This window comes from Pan paniscus, chromosome 11 (assembly GCF_029289425.2).
Source record: "Pan paniscus chromosome 11, NHGRI_mPanPan1-v2.0_pri, whole genome shotgun sequence".
In the NCBI taxonomy this organism is placed as follows: Eukaryota; Metazoa; Chordata; class Mammalia; order Primates; family Hominidae; genus Pan; species Pan paniscus.
In genome coordinates this window covers 14,388,008-14,405,468 of record NC_073260.2, presented here as the reverse complement: position 1 = coordinate 14,405,468, position 17,461 = coordinate 14,388,008, and the positions used below count along the sequence as shown (strand labels likewise).

General features: G+C 40.3%; 2 protein-coding genes across 9 annotated transcripts in view; both read right to left on the bottom strand.

Annotated features, from left to right (window-relative positions):
• SCAI (suppressor of cancer cell invasion) overlaps nucleotides 1-17,461 on the bottom strand; it is a 201,378-nt gene that overhangs the window by 10,327 nt on the left and 173,590 nt on the right. For 2 of the 8 annotated variants that reach the window (XM_055117612.2, XM_055117613.2), the window contains one exon: nucleotides 5-2,205. The exons of the other annotated variants lie outside the window; for them this stretch is intronic. In XM_055117612.2, the coding sequence (XP_054973587.1) occupies nucleotides 2,182-2,205 (24 nt within the window). In that variant the 3' untranslated portion in view covers nucleotides 5-2,181. Of the gene's footprint in view, nucleotides 1-4; nucleotides 2,206-17,461 lie in introns of those variants that run through there. 8 annotated transcript variants of the gene reach the window in all.
• Nucleotides 14,541-16,764, bottom strand: LOC134728565 (frataxin, mitochondrial-like). Its single transcript, XM_063594245.1, has 2 exons — nucleotides 16,692-16,764; nucleotides 14,541-15,998 (listed from the first exon to the last, which is right to left on the bottom strand). The coding sequence occupies exons 1-2, from the start codon at nucleotides 16,762-16,764 to the stop codon at nucleotides 15,325-15,327; spliced, it is 747 nt and encodes a 248-aa protein (XP_063450315.1). The 3' UTR covers nucleotides 14,541-15,324.

Sequence of the window (17,461 nt, the reverse complement as noted above, 5' to 3'; positions counted from 1 at the left end):
GGTAGGCAAAGAAGAGAAAAGTCAAGTTTTGTAGTCTAATGAAAGAAAATTATACACATTGATAACAGTGTCAAGGAGTAATATGTATTTTCACTTTTATATTGGAATGATTCTTATTAATATATTTGTTGAATATTGAATTGCTGATATTTAACCATTTTGACCTCTAAAAATGACAGTTTCAGATGAATCAATGTAATATATTCATTTAGTGAGTTATTCCACAAATGTTTACTGAGGCCTATTGTTGCTAGACACTATGCTCTGTATCATGTGGAAACCATATAATTCATGCTACTGGGGGGAAAATCCTAACACATATAGAATTTCAACAAGTATATGTTAAATAAATAAAAAGATATTGCTTTGGAAATTAAAATGAGGCTGGGGCAGCCGGGCACCATGGCTCACGCCTGTAATCCCAGCACTTTGGGAGGCCGAAGCGGGCAGATCATGAGGTCAGGAGTTTGAGACCAGCCTGGCCAACATGCTGAAACCCCATCTCTACTAAAATACAAAAATTAGCCGGGCATGGTGGTGGGCACCTGTCATCTCAGCTACTCAGGAGGCTGAGGCAGGAGAACTGCTTGAACCCGGGAGGCGGAGGTTGCAGTGAGTTGAGATCACGCCATTGCACTCCAGCCCAGGTGTTTCACCATGTTGGCCAGGCTGGTCTCGAACCCCTGAACTCAGGTGATCTGCCCGCCTCAGCCTCCCAAAGTGTTGGGATTACAGGCGTGAGCCACCGTGCCCAGCCTAGAAATTCTTCTTCATTTGGTAAGTTCTATAAACTATAATCCTGCCATACATTTAAAATTTCCTGAAGAAGTTGCTACTTTTCTGTACATCTCATGCAACAGTTCATACATACAAATGTTAACTTCTCTCTACCTATAGGACTCACTCACACATTACAAAAATAAATTTTTTTTTTTTTTTGAGATAAAATCTCACTGTGTTGCCCAGGCTGGCTTACTGCAACCTTGCAATGAGCTCAAGCAATCCTCCCACCTCAGTCTCCCAAGAAGCTGGCACCACAGGTGTGCACAACCATGCGCAGCTAATTTTTGTATTTTTTGTAGAGACAGGGTCTTGCCATGTTGGTCTTGAACTCCTGAGCTCAACCAATCTACACGCCTCGGGCCTCCCCAAGTGCTGGGATTACAGGCGTGAGCCACTGCACCCAGCCCTAATTAGAGGTTTAAATACTACTGTTTCAGAAATTGAAAAAGCAGACAGAAAATCAACAAAAATACAGAAGATACAAAGAACACTCTTCAATTTAGTTTAATATCAAATGGAACAAATTGACATTTTTATATCATTCCATCTAGTAATAGCAGAATACACTGAATTCAAGTGCAGATAAAACCACTGCCAAGATAATTCACATGCTTGGGTTAAAAAACAAACTGAATAAATTTTAAAACTGAAACTATACAGTTAAAGCAATGCTTAAAAGGTAAGTACTTCTGTGCTCAGTAGTTACACAATCCTCCCACTGAAACATCACAGCAATCTCATGAGGTAGCTTCTGTTATCATTTTACAGATAAGTAAACTAAGGCTAAGAAAGGTGAGATCACTCTTCAATGTCACACAGCTAGTGAGAGGCACCTTGTATTTTTTTAGTAACAGTTTTAAGATACAATTAACATACCATACAATTCACCCATTTAAAGTATACAATTCAGTGGCATTTAGTATATCCAGAAAGTTGTTTAACTATCACCACAACCAATTTTAGAGCATTTCGTCACCCCCAAAAGAAGCTCTTTATTCTTTAGCAGATCCCTCCCCCATTCGCCCCAGTCCCCTCCCTCAGCCCTGGATAACCGCGCATGTGCTTCTGGTATCAAAAAATTTGCTTATTCTGGACATTCCATATAAATAAGTCATATAATATGTGGTCAAAAATAAAAGGTGGCCGGGCGTGGTGGCTCACCCTTGTAATCCCAGCACACTGGGAGGCCAAAGCAGGCGGATCATCTGAGGTCAGGAATTTAAGACCAGCCTGGCCAACATGGTGAAACCTCATCTCTACTAAAAATACAAAAAATTAGCTGGGTGTGGTGGTGCACATCTGTAGTACCCAGCTACTTGAGAGGGTGAGGCAGGAGAATTGCTTGAGCCCAAGAGGTGGAGGTTGCAGCGAGCCAAGATCGCGCCACTGCACTCCAGCCTAGGCGACAGAGCAAGAGTCCGTCTAAAAAAAAAAAAAAAAAAAAAAATTAAAGATAAATGCTTGTGTTAGAAGAGAAGGTTTCAGATCTAAGCTTAAAACACTATAATATATATTAAAGTAAAAAGGAAAGAATAATAAAGTATGAATGGAAATAAATGAAACAGAAAAGAGAAACAGCTACTCAGGGGATGGAGATGGGAGGATCTCTTGAGCCCAGGAGTTCCAGGCCAGCCTTGACAAAATAGCAAGACACTGTCTCAAAAATTTAAAATAAATAAGGCCGGGTGTGATGGCCTTATTCATTTTTTAGTTTCTACCAAAAAATACAAAAATTAGTTGGGCATGGTGGCGGGTGCCTGTAATCCCAGCTACTTGGGAGGCTGAGGCATGAGAATCGCTTGAACCCGGGAGGCAGAGGTTGCAGTGAGCTGAGAGCACACCACTGCCCTCCTGACTGGGCAACAGAGTGAGACTCTGTCTCAAAAAAATTTTTTTTAAATAAATAAATACATACATAAGTGAAAAAAAAAAGAAACAAACAGTAGTGAAAAAAACAAAAGTTAATGGAAGTTTACCAAGACAGAAAAAGAAAGAAAAAACAAATTACTAATAAGGGATATGAAAGATCACTACAGTGCCTACAGGAATAAAAGGACAATGGAAAATTATAAACAATATTATGCCAATAAATTAGATAAATGCCTTTCAAGGCACAAATTATCAAAATTGACTAAGAAGTAACAGAATACATAAACAGCCCTTTGAAAGTGGATTCATAATTTTAAACCTAAAAAAGAAAATTCCAGGCCCAGGTGGCTTCAAGGAAGAAATAATTCTAATCTAAACAAACTTTTTAAGAAATAGAAGAGAATGAAGAACATATCAACTCAATTTATGAGGTCAGCGCTATCCTGATAACAAAACCACATGAAGACATTAAGAGAAAAATAAAAACCAAAATCATTCATAAAACAGATATAAAAATCCATAATGAAATATTAGCAAATTCAACCCAGCAATGCAAAAAGGACAATATATGACCACAAAATGGGTTTAATAGCTATGCAAGGTTGGTTTAACTTTTTTTTTTTTTTTTTTGAAATGGAGTTTCACTCTTGTTGCCCAGGCTGGAGTGCAATGGCACAATCTTGGCTCACCACAACTTCCGCCTGCTGGGTTCAAGAGATTTTCCTGCCTCAGCCACCCTAGTAGCTGGGATTACAGGCATGCGCCATCACGCCCGGCTAATTTTTGTATTTTTAGTAGAGACAGGGTTTCTCCATGTTGGTCAGGTTGGTCTCGAACTCCCAACCTCAGGTGATCTGCCCACCTCGGCCTCCCAAAGTGCTGGGATTACAGGCGTGAGCCACCGCGCCTGGCTGATTTAACATTAAAAGATCAATTAATGTTATTCACTCCATTAACAGAATATATTAGATCAGTAGATGCAGAAAAAAGTTTTGCGAATCATCCATACCCATTCCTGATACAAACTCTTAGTAAATTAAGAATGGAAGGGAGCTCAGTCAATCTGAGAAAGGGTATCTATGAATAACCAACAATTTACATCATAATTTATGGTTAAAGACTAACATCTTTCCCCTAAAATCAGGAAGAAGGCAAGGATGTCCATTTTCACTACTTTTATTCAACATTTTACTAGAAGACCTAGCCCTGATATAAAGCACTAATAACAATAAAAGGCATATAGATTGGAAAAAAAGAAGTAAAGCTGTTTTTTGTTTAAGGATGGATGACATGATCCTGTATATAGAAAATTTTAAGGAACATGTAAAAAAGCTAAAAGAACTAACAAAATTTAGCAAGACTGCAGGACACAAGGTCAACTGTACTTTTTTTTTTTTTAAGAAAGGGTTTCTCATTCTTTCACCCAGGCTGGAGAGCAGTGGCATGATCATGACTCAGGGTAGCCTTGACCTCCCAGGCTCAAGTGATCCTGTTACCTCGGCCTCCCAGGTAACTGGGGCTATGGGCATGTGCCACCACAGCCCAAGTAATTTTTTGTATTTTTTGTAGAGACGGGGTTTCACCATGTTGCCCAGCTGGTCTCCAACTCCTGGGATCAAGTGATCTGCCTGCCTCAGCTTCCCAAAGTGCTGGCATTAAAGGAGTGAGCCAGCATACCCAGCCACAAGGCCAGTGTTTTAAAAGTGCATTTCTATGTATTAGCAACAAGCAACTGAAAAATGAAATAAAAATAATTCAATTTTTTTTTTTTTTTGAGATGGAGTCTCACTCTGTTGCCCAGGCTGGAGTGCAGTGGTGCAATCTCGGCTCATTGCAACCTCCGCCTCCCAGGTTCAAGTGATTCTCTTGCCTCAGCCTCCCAAGTAGCTGGGACTACAGGCATACGCCACCACACCCGGCTAATTTTTTTTTTTTTTTTTTGTATTTTTAGTACAGATGAGGTTTCAACACGTTGGCCAGGCTGGTCTCCAACTCCTGACCTTGTGATCCACCCGCCTCTGCCTCCCAAAGTGCTGAGATTAGAGGTGTGAGGTACCGCGCCTGGCCAAATAATTCAATTTTTTTTTTTAAAAAAAGACGGAGTCTCACTCTGTTGCCCAGGCTGGAGTGCAATGGCACGACCTCGGCTCACCACAACCTCCGCCTCCCGGGATCAAGTGATTCTCCCTGCCTCAGCCTCCCGAGTAGCTGGGATTACAGGCACCTGCCACCACACACAGCTAATTTTTGTATTTTTAGTAGAGATATGGTTTCGCCTCGTTGGCCAGGCTGGTCTTTAACTCCTGACCTCAGGTGACCTGCCCACCTTGGCCTCCCAAAGTGCTGGGATTACAGGTATGAGCCACCATGTCCAGCCAAATAATTCAATTTTTAAAGCATACTGGAACATAAAATATTTTGGAATAACTTATGAAACACATGCAAGACCTGTATGATAAAAACTATAAAATCCTGGTGAAAGAAACTAAACATATAAGTAAATGAAGATATATACCATTATTATTGACTGGAAGATTCAATATTATTAAAATAGTAATTCCCCACGGGTGAATTATATATAGATTTTTAATACAATTCCAAGCAAAATGTGACATGGATGCTAAAATTTATATAGACGTACAAAGGAACTAAAACAACCAAAATACCTAAAAATCTTTTGGGGAAGGGGACTCTCCCTATCAGATTTTAAGACTTTTTTAAAGCTACAATAGTAAAGGCAGTAGTGTATTTGAGACAAATCCTGTAGATCAATGGAAGAGAATTTAGAGTTCAGAAATATCCTTATACATATATGCTTAATTGATTTTCAACAAAGTTACCAAAGTAACTCAATGGGAAAAGAAAAATCTTTTCAACATATGGTACTAGGACAACTGCATATGCATATTAAAAAACTTTAACCTTTATCTCACACTTTAAACAAAAATTAACTCAAAATAAACCATAGACCTACATGTAAAAGCTGAAACTATAGAATTCCTAGAAGAAAACAGGAGAAGGCCAGGCGTGGTGGCTCACGCCTGTAATCCCAGCACTTTGGGAGGTGAAGGCAGAGGCATCACTTGAGGTCAGGAATTCGAGATCAGCCTGGCCAACATAGTGAAAACCCCTCTCTACTAAAAAAAAAAAATTAGCTGGGTGTGGTGGTGGGCACCTGTAATACCAGCTACTCGGGAGGCTGAGGAAGGAGAATCGCTTGAATCCGGGAGGCAGAGGTTGCAGTAAGCCAAGATTGTGCCACTGCACTCCAGCCTGGGTGACAGAGTGAGACTCAGTCTCAAAAAAAAAAAAAAAAAAAAAAGAACAAACAAAAAAACAAAATCTCTGTAACTTTAAGTAAAGATTTCTGGGATAATACACAAAAACACAAATCAGAGAAGAAAAAACTCAGATTTTTCATCGTAGCTTCAATTTGTATTCAACTAAACTTTTAATTTTGATGAAATTTTATTTTTTAAGAATTTTGTTCCCCTTCCTGTGTCCATGTGTTCTCATTGTTCAATGGGAGGGATAGCATTAGGAGATATACCTAATGCTAAATGACAAGTTAATGGGTGCAGCACACCAACATGGCACATGTATACATATGTAACAAACCTGCATGTTGTGCACATGTACCCTAAAACTTAAAGTATAATAATAAAATTTTAAAAAAAAGCATTTCAAATGAAAAAAAAAAATTTTGATGAAATTTTAAATACCCCTACATATCCATCAGAATGGTCAGATTTAAAAGTCTGACAACAATGTTGGCAAGAATGAAAAGCAACCTTCAAAAGCTACTGGTGGGAATGTAACTATGGTACAACCACTTTGAGATAAGGTCTAGCAATTTCATATATATATATATATATATATACACACACACACACACACATATATGTATATATAAAATAATTTAAGTTCTAGGGTACATGTGCCATGCAGGTTTGTTACATATGTATACATGTGCCATGTTGGTGTGCTACACCCATTAACTCGTCATTTACATTAGGTATATCTCCTAACGCTATCCCTCCCCCATCCCCCCCACCCCACAATAGGCCCCGATGTGTAATGTTCCCCTTCCTGTGTCCAAGTGTTCTCATTGTTCAGTTCCCACCTATGAGTGAGAAGATGTGGTGTTTGGTTTTTTGTCCTTGTGACAGTTTGCTGAGAATGATGGTTTCCAGCTTCATCAATGTCCCTACAAAGGACATGAACTCATCCTTTTTTATGGATGCATAGTATTCCATGGTGTATATGTGCCACATTTGCTTAATCCAGTCTATCATTGATGGACATTTGGGTTGGTTCCAAGTCTTTGCTACTGTGAATAGTGCCGCAATAAACATATATGTGCATGTGTCTTTATAGCAGCATGATTTATAATCTTTTGGGTATATACCCAGTAATGGGATGGCTGGGTCAAACGGTATTTCTAGTTCTAGATCCCTGAGGAATCACTGCAATTTCTTATAAAACTAAACACATACCAATACTATGACCAAAAAAATTCAAAACAAATGTCTGTGCAAAGGCTTGTACAAGCCTTTTTATAATAAAAAGCAGTTTTATTTCTATTAGCCAACTATTTGTTTATTTAAAGACAGGAACTCCCTCTCTCACCCAGGCTGGAATGCAGTGGCATGATCATAATTCACTGTAACATGGAACTCCTGGGGCTCAAGTGACACCCCAGCTTTGGCCTCCTGAAGTATTCAGATTACAGACAGGAGCCACCGTGCCCTGGCCCGTAATAGCCAACACTGTACAACTGCCATGTATTCATCAGGAGGAGAATGCCTGAACTGTGGTATGCTCAGACAATGGAATACTACTCAGTAACAAAAAGGAATGAGTTACTGATATCTGAAACAACAGGAATGAATCTCAAGCACAATGCAATGCTTAGTCACAGAAGGTTTACACAAGAGTCCATACTGTGTGAGTCAAGTTCACGAACAGATGCAAGTAATCTCGAGTGAAAACAATCAAAAGAGTGACAGCCTCTGGGGTAATGGGTACTGGACTGACTAAAAAGGAGGATAGAAGGAACAATCTGGAATGATGCTATCTTGTATAAATTGATAAAGGTTTAGGTTACACAGATGTATTTCCTCAAAACTCACTTAATGGTAAACTTTAATTTTGTGCATTTCACTGTATGTAAACTTTACATAAAAAAGAATTAGTAGGTGGGTCACAGTGGCTCATGCCTATTACCCCACTTTGGGAGGCCAAGGTGGGAGGATTGCTTGAGGCCAGAAGTTTGAGGCCACCCTGGGCAATGCAGCAAAACCCATCTCTACAAAAAAATTTAAAAATTAGCTGGGCATGTTGGTGCACCGTACTCAGGTGGTCCCAGCTATTCAGGAGGCTAGAAGCAGGAGGACTGCTTGAGCCCAGGAGACTGAGGCTGCAGTAAGCTACAATTGCATCCCTGTACTCCAAACTGCATGACAGACAGAGACTCTGTCTCAAATTAAAAAAAAAAAAAAAAAAAATTAGTAGTTGGGCAGTGGCAATGTGCCTATAGTTCCAGCTACGTTTGATGCTGAGGCAGGAGGATAGCTTGAATCCAGAAGTTCAAGATCAGCCTAGGCAACATAGGAAGATCTCATCTCATTAAAAAAAAAAAAAAGTAAACATATTACATATATGCATGATGAAGTGTTTGTGGGTGACGTCCGCAATTTACTTCAAAATGCATTAAAAAATAAGATGGTGTCAGGCGTGGTGGCTCATCCCTGTAATCCTAGAACTTTGGGAGGCTGAGGCGGTTGGATCACCTGAGGCCAGGAGTTCGAGACCAGCCTGGCCAATATGGTGAAACTCCATCTCTACTAAAAATACAAAAATTAGCTGGGTGTGGTGGCACACACCTGTAATCCCAGCTACTCGGGAGGCTGAGGCAGGAGAATTGCTTGAACCCAGGAGGCGGAAGTTGCAGTGAGCAGAGATCACGCCATTGTACTCCAGCCTAGGCAACAGAGCAAGACTCCATCTCAAAAAAACAAAAAAAAGATCTACTGATGAATGGTAAGACGAATCCATAAATGGACAAATATGTCAGAACTCAAATATAGCTGACCCCTGAACAATGCAGGGGTTAGGGATGCTGAGCCCCCTCCCTAACACAGTTAAAAATCCATGTACAACTTTCAACTCCCTGAAAAATCCATGTATAACTTTTAACTACCTGAAATTTAACTAATAAATGTCCTTTGTGGCAGTTTTTTTTTTTTTTTTTTTTTTTTTTTTTTTCCAGAAAAGGTACTTTCTTCTGCACTAAAAACCTGTTCAGGCAGGTATCCTTTCTCCTCAGTGGCACCTGGGAACTTGTCTGCTGCCTCTTGGTTGGCAGAAGCTGCTTCTCGTATTAACATTTTTAAAGCCAAAGATCTTTCGAAAATTATCAAACCCTTTCTTTGCCAGAATTTAATTCTCTAGCTGTAGATCCTTCACTTTCCTTTTGCTTTGTTATATAATGAGTTTGCTTTTTCTCAAATCATAATATATGTCTTTTTTTTTTTGGTGGGGCGGGGGGGGATGGAGTCTTGCTCTGTCGCCCAGGCTGGAGTGCAGTGGTGTGATCTCAGCTCACTGCAACCTCCACCTTCTGGGTTCAAGCAGTTCTCCTGTCTCAGCCTCCCGAGTAGCTGAGACTACAGGCTCACGCCACGACGCCCAGCTAATTTTTGTATTTTTAGTAGAGACGAGAGTTTCACCATATTGGTCAGGCTGGTCTTGAATTCTTGACCTAAGGTGACCAACCCGCTGTGGCCTGCCAAAGTGCTGGGATTACAGGTGTGAGCTACTGTGCCCGGTCTGTAAGTATGTCTTATAGCAACCTTGCACCTACATAAATGCTACATTTTCATTATGAGATAAAAAGGTATTTCACAAAAAGTGTAAGGTTTTCATGGCTGCTAACGTAGCTACAGTGATGGCTTCACAGATTTTCTTTTCTTTTTTTACAACACTCCTTACTGGATTAATTATCTTAAAATGGCACACAACCACAATGGCAAACCTTGATCTATGGTACATATCAAGCAATTCAACTTATAGCCTACCAGTAACTGGAAACCTTACAGATAACATAAACAGTCAATTAACAAATACTTTGTATGTTATATGTATTATATATTGTTTTTTCTTTTTCTTTCTTTTTCTTTTTTTTTGAGACAGTCTTGCTCTGTCACCCAGGCTGGAGTGCAGTCGCGTGATCTTGGCTCACTGCAACCTCCACCTCCCAGGTTCAGGTGATTCTCGTGTCTCAGCCTCCTGAGTAGCCGGGATTACAGGTGCATGCCACCACAGCTGGCTAATTTTTATATTTTTAGTAGAGATGGGGTTTCACCATGTTGGCCAGGCTGGTCTTGAACTCCTGACCTCAGGTGATGTACCCTCCTCAGCCTCCCACAGTGCTGGGATTACAGGCGTGAGCCACCACACCCAGCCTATATACTGTATTCTTACTATACAGTTAGCTAGAGAAAAGAATTTTTTCCCCCCCGAGACGGAGTTTTGCTTTTGTTACCCAGGCTGGAGTACAATGGTGCAATCTTGGCTCACTGCAACCTCTGCCTCCCAGGTTCAAGCCATTCTCCTGTCTCAGCCTCCCAAGCAGCTGGGATTACAGGTGCTCACACCATGCTCGGCTAATTTTTGTATTTTTAGTAGAGACGGGGTTTCACCATGTTGGCCAGGCTGGTCTTGAACTCCTGACCTCATGATCTGCCCACCTTGGCCTCCCGAAGTGCTGGGATTACAGGCGTGAGCCACAGCGCCAGGCTGAGAAAAGAAAATGTTACTAAGAAAATTGGCCAGGGCTGAGCACGGTGGCTCACACCTGTAATCCTAGCACTTTAGGAGGCTGAGGCAGGAGGATCACTTGAGGCCAGGAGTTCGAGACCAGGTTGGCCAACATGGCGAAATCCCACCTCTACTAAAAATACAAAAATTAGGCGGGCATGGTGGAACATGCCTGTAATCCCAGCTACTCAGGATGCTGAGGCAGAATAATCTCTTGAACCCCGGAGGTGCAGGTTGCAGTGAGCTGAGATCATGCCACTGTGCTCCAGCCTTCCAACCTGGGCAACAGAGTGAGAATCTGTCTCAAAAAAAAAAAAAAAAAAAAAAGGAAAAAGAAAATCATAAGGAAGAGAAATATATTTACTATTCATTAAATGGAAGTGGATTATCATAAAGGTCTTCATCCTCATTGCCTTCACATTGAGTAGGCTGTGGAGGAGGAGGAGGGGTTGGTCTTGCTGTCTCAGGGGTGGCAGAGAGAGGAGAGGTGAAGGAGATGGAAGGGGAGGCAGGAGAGACAGGCAACTGGGTATAATTTTATGCAAATATGTCATAATTTGTGTCTGACATTTCTGCTTTTTCATTTCTCTAAAATGTTTCTATATGGCACCAATCCTTCCACTATTTGCTTTCATTTCAGTGTCCATTATCATAGAAGCATCCATCTCATAGAAGTCAAAAGCCCAATCCTGAATAATCTAAACCCTTCTGCTGGGTTGTCTAATGTCCATTTGTTTTCTGCCACTGCTTTTTCTATGTCTGCTTCCTGGCACTGGTTCAGAAACATTCATGTCCACCCCACGTCATCTTCTGTTAATTCTTCTGGTGTGGTGTCTATTAGCTCTTGAATTTCTCCAAGATCTGTATCTCGAAACCCTTCACTCCCCACCCTTTTCGCCACATCCACAATCTCTTTCATGATTTCCTTGATTGTCACAAATCCTCTGACGTCATGCACAACATCTAGACACAGTTTTCTCCAGCAGGAATGGTTCCAGGCTTGATGGCTTTCAAGCCTTTTTCTGTAATAATGATGGCATTTCCAATGGTGGAATCCTTTCAGGCTTTCATGATGTTCTCTCCATTGGGGGTTCTCTTCCATAGTTTTGATAATACATACTCTGTGTAATGAAACTTAAAGGTCCTTAGGACCCCCCATCTAGAGGCTGACATTGTGTTCTGGGGCAAGTAGGCCACTTTGATACCTTCAGTATAGAATTAATGGGGTTCTGGACAGCCACGGCATTGCCAAATATCAAAAAAACTTTAAAAGGTAGTCCCTTACTGGCAAGGTACTTCCTGATTTCAAGGACACAGCATCAACGAAACTAATCTGGAAGAAAGTTCCTGTTGTCCAGACCTTCTTGTTGTACTGGCAGCTGGTGTTTATCTTTTCTGTCAAGGTGCATTAGCAGCTTTATAGATAAAGACTGTCCTGATCATAAACCCAAGTGCATTTGCACAAAATAACAGAGTTGTCTATCCCTTCCTGTTTAAATCCTGGTGTTCACTTCTCTTCCTTACTAATAAATGTCTTTTGTGGCAGGTTTTTTTTTTTTTTTTTTCCAGAAAAGGTACTTTCTGGGAACTTGTCTGCTGCCTCTTGGTTGGCAGAAGCTGCTTCTCGTGTTATATTAACATTTTTAAAGCCAAAGCTCTTTAGAAAATTATCAAACCCTTTCTTGCCAGAATTTAATTCTCTAGCTGTAGATCCTTCACTTTCCTTTTGCTTTGTTATATAATGAGTTTGCTTTTTCTCAAATCATAATATATGTCTTTTTTGTGTGTGTATGTGGGGGGGAATGGAGTCTTGCTCTGTCGCCCAGGCTGGAGTGCAGTGGTGTGATCTCAGCTCACTGCAACCTCCGCCTTCTGGTTTCAAGCAGTTCTCCTGTCTCAGCCTCCCGAGTAGCTGAGACTACAGGCTCACACCACGACACCCAGCTAATTTTTATATTTTTAGTAGAGACGAGGGTTTCACCATATTGGTCAGGCTGGTCTTGAAATCTTGACCTAAGGTGATCCACCCTCTGTGGCCTCCCAAAGTGCTGGGATTACAGGCGTGAGCTACTGTGCCCGGCCTGTAAGTATGTCTTATAGCAACCTTGCACCTACATAAACGCTACATTTTCATTATGAGATAAAAAGGTATTTCACAAAAAGTCTAAGGTTTTCATGCCTGCTAATGTAGCTACAGTGATGGCTTCACAAATTTTCTTTTCTTTTTTTACAACACTCCTTACTGGATTAATTTATCTTGAAATGGCAGGCAACCACAATGGCAAACCTTGATCTATGGTACATATCAAGCAATTCAACTTTTTCTTGTAATGTCATGACTTTTCATTGCTTCTTGGGAGCACCTGAAGCATCACTTCATATGGATCCCATGGTGTTATGCAAGGTTTACTACAGTACTGCACTAAACACAATAAAAAATATGTGAGAACCGCTAGAGATCATTTTTTATTACAATACACAATTTACTGGAGAGACAAACTGCTCATGGAAATGATGGGCATTCTAAGCAGTACTTGCAACACTTGAGCTTACTGCCAGAGCAACAGGATGTGGCTACCAAATTATTACAGTAGTACAGTAAGCACTACAGTGATTTTATGCAGTTATGATTTTTTAAAATTATACTTTAAGTTCTAGGGTACATGTGCACACGTGCAGGTTTGTTACATATGTATACATGTGCCATGTTGGTGTGCTACACCTATTAACTTGTCATTTACATTAGGTATATCTCCTAATGCTATCCCTCCCCCCTCCCCCGACCCCACAACAGGCCCCGGTGTGTGATGTTCCCCTTCCTGTGTCCATGTGCTCTCATTGTTCAATTCCCACCTATGAGTGAGAACATGTGGTGTTTGGTTTTTTGTCCTTCCATAAAAAATGATGAGTTCATGTCCTTTGTAGGGACATGGATGAAGCTGGAAACCATCATTCTCAGCAAACTATCGCAAGGACAGTTATGATTTAATATTGCATCATTACTTTTGTTTACACTTCTCTGAACTGTGAATGGTACCATATATGGTCTGTAAGTGTGTGCATAAATTTTAATCATTCATAATAGATTTGTATATATCTTATAGTAGTAAATGATAAAATAGACTAGTGTCTACATATATTTTATGTATTCATGATATACCTTTTTCTTAATTTATTCAATATTTCTTTTTTTGTATGATTTTATTTTTTTTCTCACTGGCACTGACCTACTGCACTTAAACACTTCCATCAGACTCAAAAAATAATTTTATTTCAGGAGAAAGAAAATATTTTACTTAGCTTCTGTTTATACTGTTTCATTATTAAGAGTTTTTTTTTTCTAAGAGATAGGATCTTGCTATGTTGCCCAGGCTGATCTCCAATTCCTGGCTTCAAGCAGTCCTCCTGCCTCAGCCTCCTGAGTAGCTGGGATTATAGGTATATGCCACTTCTCCCAGCTTGACTTTTTTTTTTTTTTTTTTTACTATAATGGAATGTGTTTTTATTCACCCATTGGAAAAGCCTTTGCTACATATTAATACAAACTTGTCACTAATAAATCCTTCTTTAAGTAAGAAAATAATATAACATGAGCATAACTTTGTGTGAGTTTTAATGTCCTGGAGCCTTGTTGCTTCATGTATAAAGTGCAGGTCAGTAAAAATTAAAATGAGGTAATATGGTATAATCGGCTTAACCCAATAAGTGTACAATAAAGGACGGCTGTAATTTTAACATGAATTCAACTGAAATCCTGATAGGGCAACACCAATAACAATGTTTCCTATATAGCTTACAAATTGTTCTTTGTCATCCCCTCATCTACCCAACGGGAATTAGAGCTAGCCTGTTAGGCTGCTTGACAGGACCACTGAATGCTGGAAATCAACCATATTCTATCCCCTCATTTAACAGATGGGAAAGCAGAGGCTCAGGGAGTTTGGGAAACTTGTCCACAAAGGGACAACTACTTTGTGGCTGAACTACGTCTAGGACCAGGCTCTCTTTATTGACACAAGTATCTCTTTCCTTTTTATGCCCCTTCACGTTTACAAAGCACCTCCTCAGCTCCATGATTTTGTTTATTATGCTACATCACTCAGCTCATGAAAATGGCTTTTTTTTCCTCCTTTCTTGTCATTGGAAGTTTTTTGCATTCTTGTAGCAGCTGATTCCATACTAACCCTTAAAATGAAAAAATAATAAAAAAATACACACACACACACACACACACACACACACGTGAATATGTGGAAGAAACAGCACTAGGTCTCCCAGGACAACCCAGTGCAGGCCACACCCTGGCAGTCACAAAGCACATATAAGAAATTGTCTTCCCATGTGAATTGCTTTTGACACTTCAATGCTAAAGAGCTCAGAAGTGCTTCCACTTTGAAAGAAGCCCAGGAACATTGTAGCCTACCCGTTAATGTGTCTCATTTTGAGACAGAACAGTGAGCAGGTTAACCAGTTGCTCTTCATGTACTTCTTGCAGTAAGTCCTTCAAAGAATGAAGAGTGAAGACAATTCATTTCTCCTGCTGGAATTTTTCCTTCTTATTCTTTTGCTTTTTTAAAGGTTGTTATATTCAGGTATAGGGATAAGACATTATAAAAGATAAAGGATATCATATGAGGGAGGAAATCAGACAATCCAAAAAAATCTTCTGTAGAAATTAAAAATTAAAACTTGTGGGCAAGGTAGGAGGCAACACGTTCTTTCCACAGAGCTGTTCCTCAAAAGCAGGAATGAAAAACAAAAAACGAAAAACAAAAAAACAGACCTCAGCTGCATAATGAAGCTGGGGTCTTGGCCTGACAGCTTTTAATATCCTTAAAACTGGGCTGGGCATCAAGCGTCTTCTCCAGAATAGGCCAAGGAAGACAAGTCCAGTTTGGTTTTTAAGGCTTTAGTGAGCTCTGCAGCGAGCACATCATGGAGGGACACGCTATCGTGGGAGTACACCCAGTTTTTCTCAGTCCAGTCATAACGCTTGAGTCCACTGGATGGAGAAGATAACCAGATTTGCTTGTTTGGTGTCTGCTTGTTGATCACGTAGGTTGCTAGATCTCCACCCAGTTTACCAGTTAAGACACCACTCCCAAAGGAAACATCATAGTCCTCAAACGTGTATGGCTTGTCTGCAAGGTCTTCAAAAAACTCTGCTAAAGAGTCCAGTGATTCCTCCGCTAGTCTTTCATAGGTGGTCTCATCTACAGAGCCTGGGTGGCCCAAAGTTCCCGATTTCCTCAAATTCATCAAATAGACACTCTGCTTTTTGACATTCCGAATCTGGTTGAGGCCATGGAGGTTCAAACTGGCATGGTGGGGTGCGCAGGCCACGGCGATTCCAGTGCGCAGGCCCCGGCAGCCACAGAGCGGGGCCAATTCTGCTGGCCGCAGGGCCCAGGTGAGCAATGTTTTCAATATTCCTAGGCTATGTAGTTCATCTGTTTTCCAAACTGTAGGAAATCTCCAAAATTTTTCCAATTTATTTTTTGGGAAAAAAAAAAAAAAGGCTGTGTCTTAAGTGGAACTGCACAGTTGGCCTATGCAGTGGTACAATCAGAGCTCACTGCAGCCTCAAACCCCTGGGCTCAAGCAATTCTCCCACCTTAGCCTCCTGAAGAGCTGGGACTATAGGCACACATCACTACTCCTGGCTAATTTTAAAAATTTCTTTGTAGAAATGAGGTCTCACTATGTTACCCAGGCTGGTCTCAAACTCCTAGCCTGAAGTGATCCTCCTGTCTCGGCCTCCCAAAGTGCTGAGATTACAGGTGTGAGCCACTGCGCCTGGCCCATTGCACAGTTCTTTTACATTTTAAAATTACCATAATAAAATAGAAAGAAATAATATTCTGAAACCAAAAGCTGCAAAATATTTTTTTAACTGTTCAGGCATATTTGAAAAAAAAATTTTCCTTACAGAAGTGAAAAATATAATGGCTAAAATATTTAAAACCTCAATGAAGTGTTGTATAGGTACATCCATACACAAAAAAGCAACAGCTAGAAAACTGGACTATCAAGTCAAGCAAAAGACTTGAACACATTCTTTACAAAGAGAAAAACAGAACACATATGAGAAGTTGCTCAACCTTAACAGTAATCCTGGAAATAAAAATTAAAACCACAATGACCTACCACTTTACACTCAGCAGATTCACAAAAGCTATAAAGTATGATTGCAGCAAGTGTTGGAAAGGAAGGATTACAGAAATAGCAACTCTTATATCCTGCTGGTATAAATGTAAACTGATACAATCGCTTTGGAACACAGTCTGGCATTACCTAGTAAAATTAAATATGCTTATATCCTCTGATCTTGCAATTCTACTATTAGGTATATTCCTCAGAGAAAATCTTATATATGTGTACCAGGAAACTGATACAAGAATTTCACAGTAACATCATTTTTTTTTTCCCAAGACAGTATTGCTCTGTTGCCCAGGCTGGAGTGCAGCGGCATGATCTCTGCTCACTGCAACCTCCGCCTCCTGGGTTCAGGCAATTCTCCTTCCTCAGCCTCCCGAGTAGCTGGGATTACAGGTGCATGCCAGCACGTCTGGCTAGTTTTTGTATTTTTAGTAGAGACAGGATTTCATCATGTTGGCCAGCCTGGTCTTGAACTCCTGAGCTTGTGATCTGCCTGCCTCTGCCTCCCAAAGTGCTGGGATTACAGGTGTGAGCCACTGCGCCTGGCCAGTACCATTTATATAATAATAAAAACTTGGAAGCAACCCAAATGTCCATTATCAGAAGAATAAGTGATTTGCAATATATAGTCAAACACTGCCTAGTGTTGCACAGTCAAACAAAATGAATGAATGAAAGCTATAGTCAATCAACATGGCTCAATCTCAGGAATAACTGGAAAAAAGGAAGCTGCAGAATACATACAATATGGATTCATAAATATGTTGTGTAGGAATAGAAATACATGCTGCAAAACTACAAAGAAAAATGAATGATTAAAAAAAAAAAT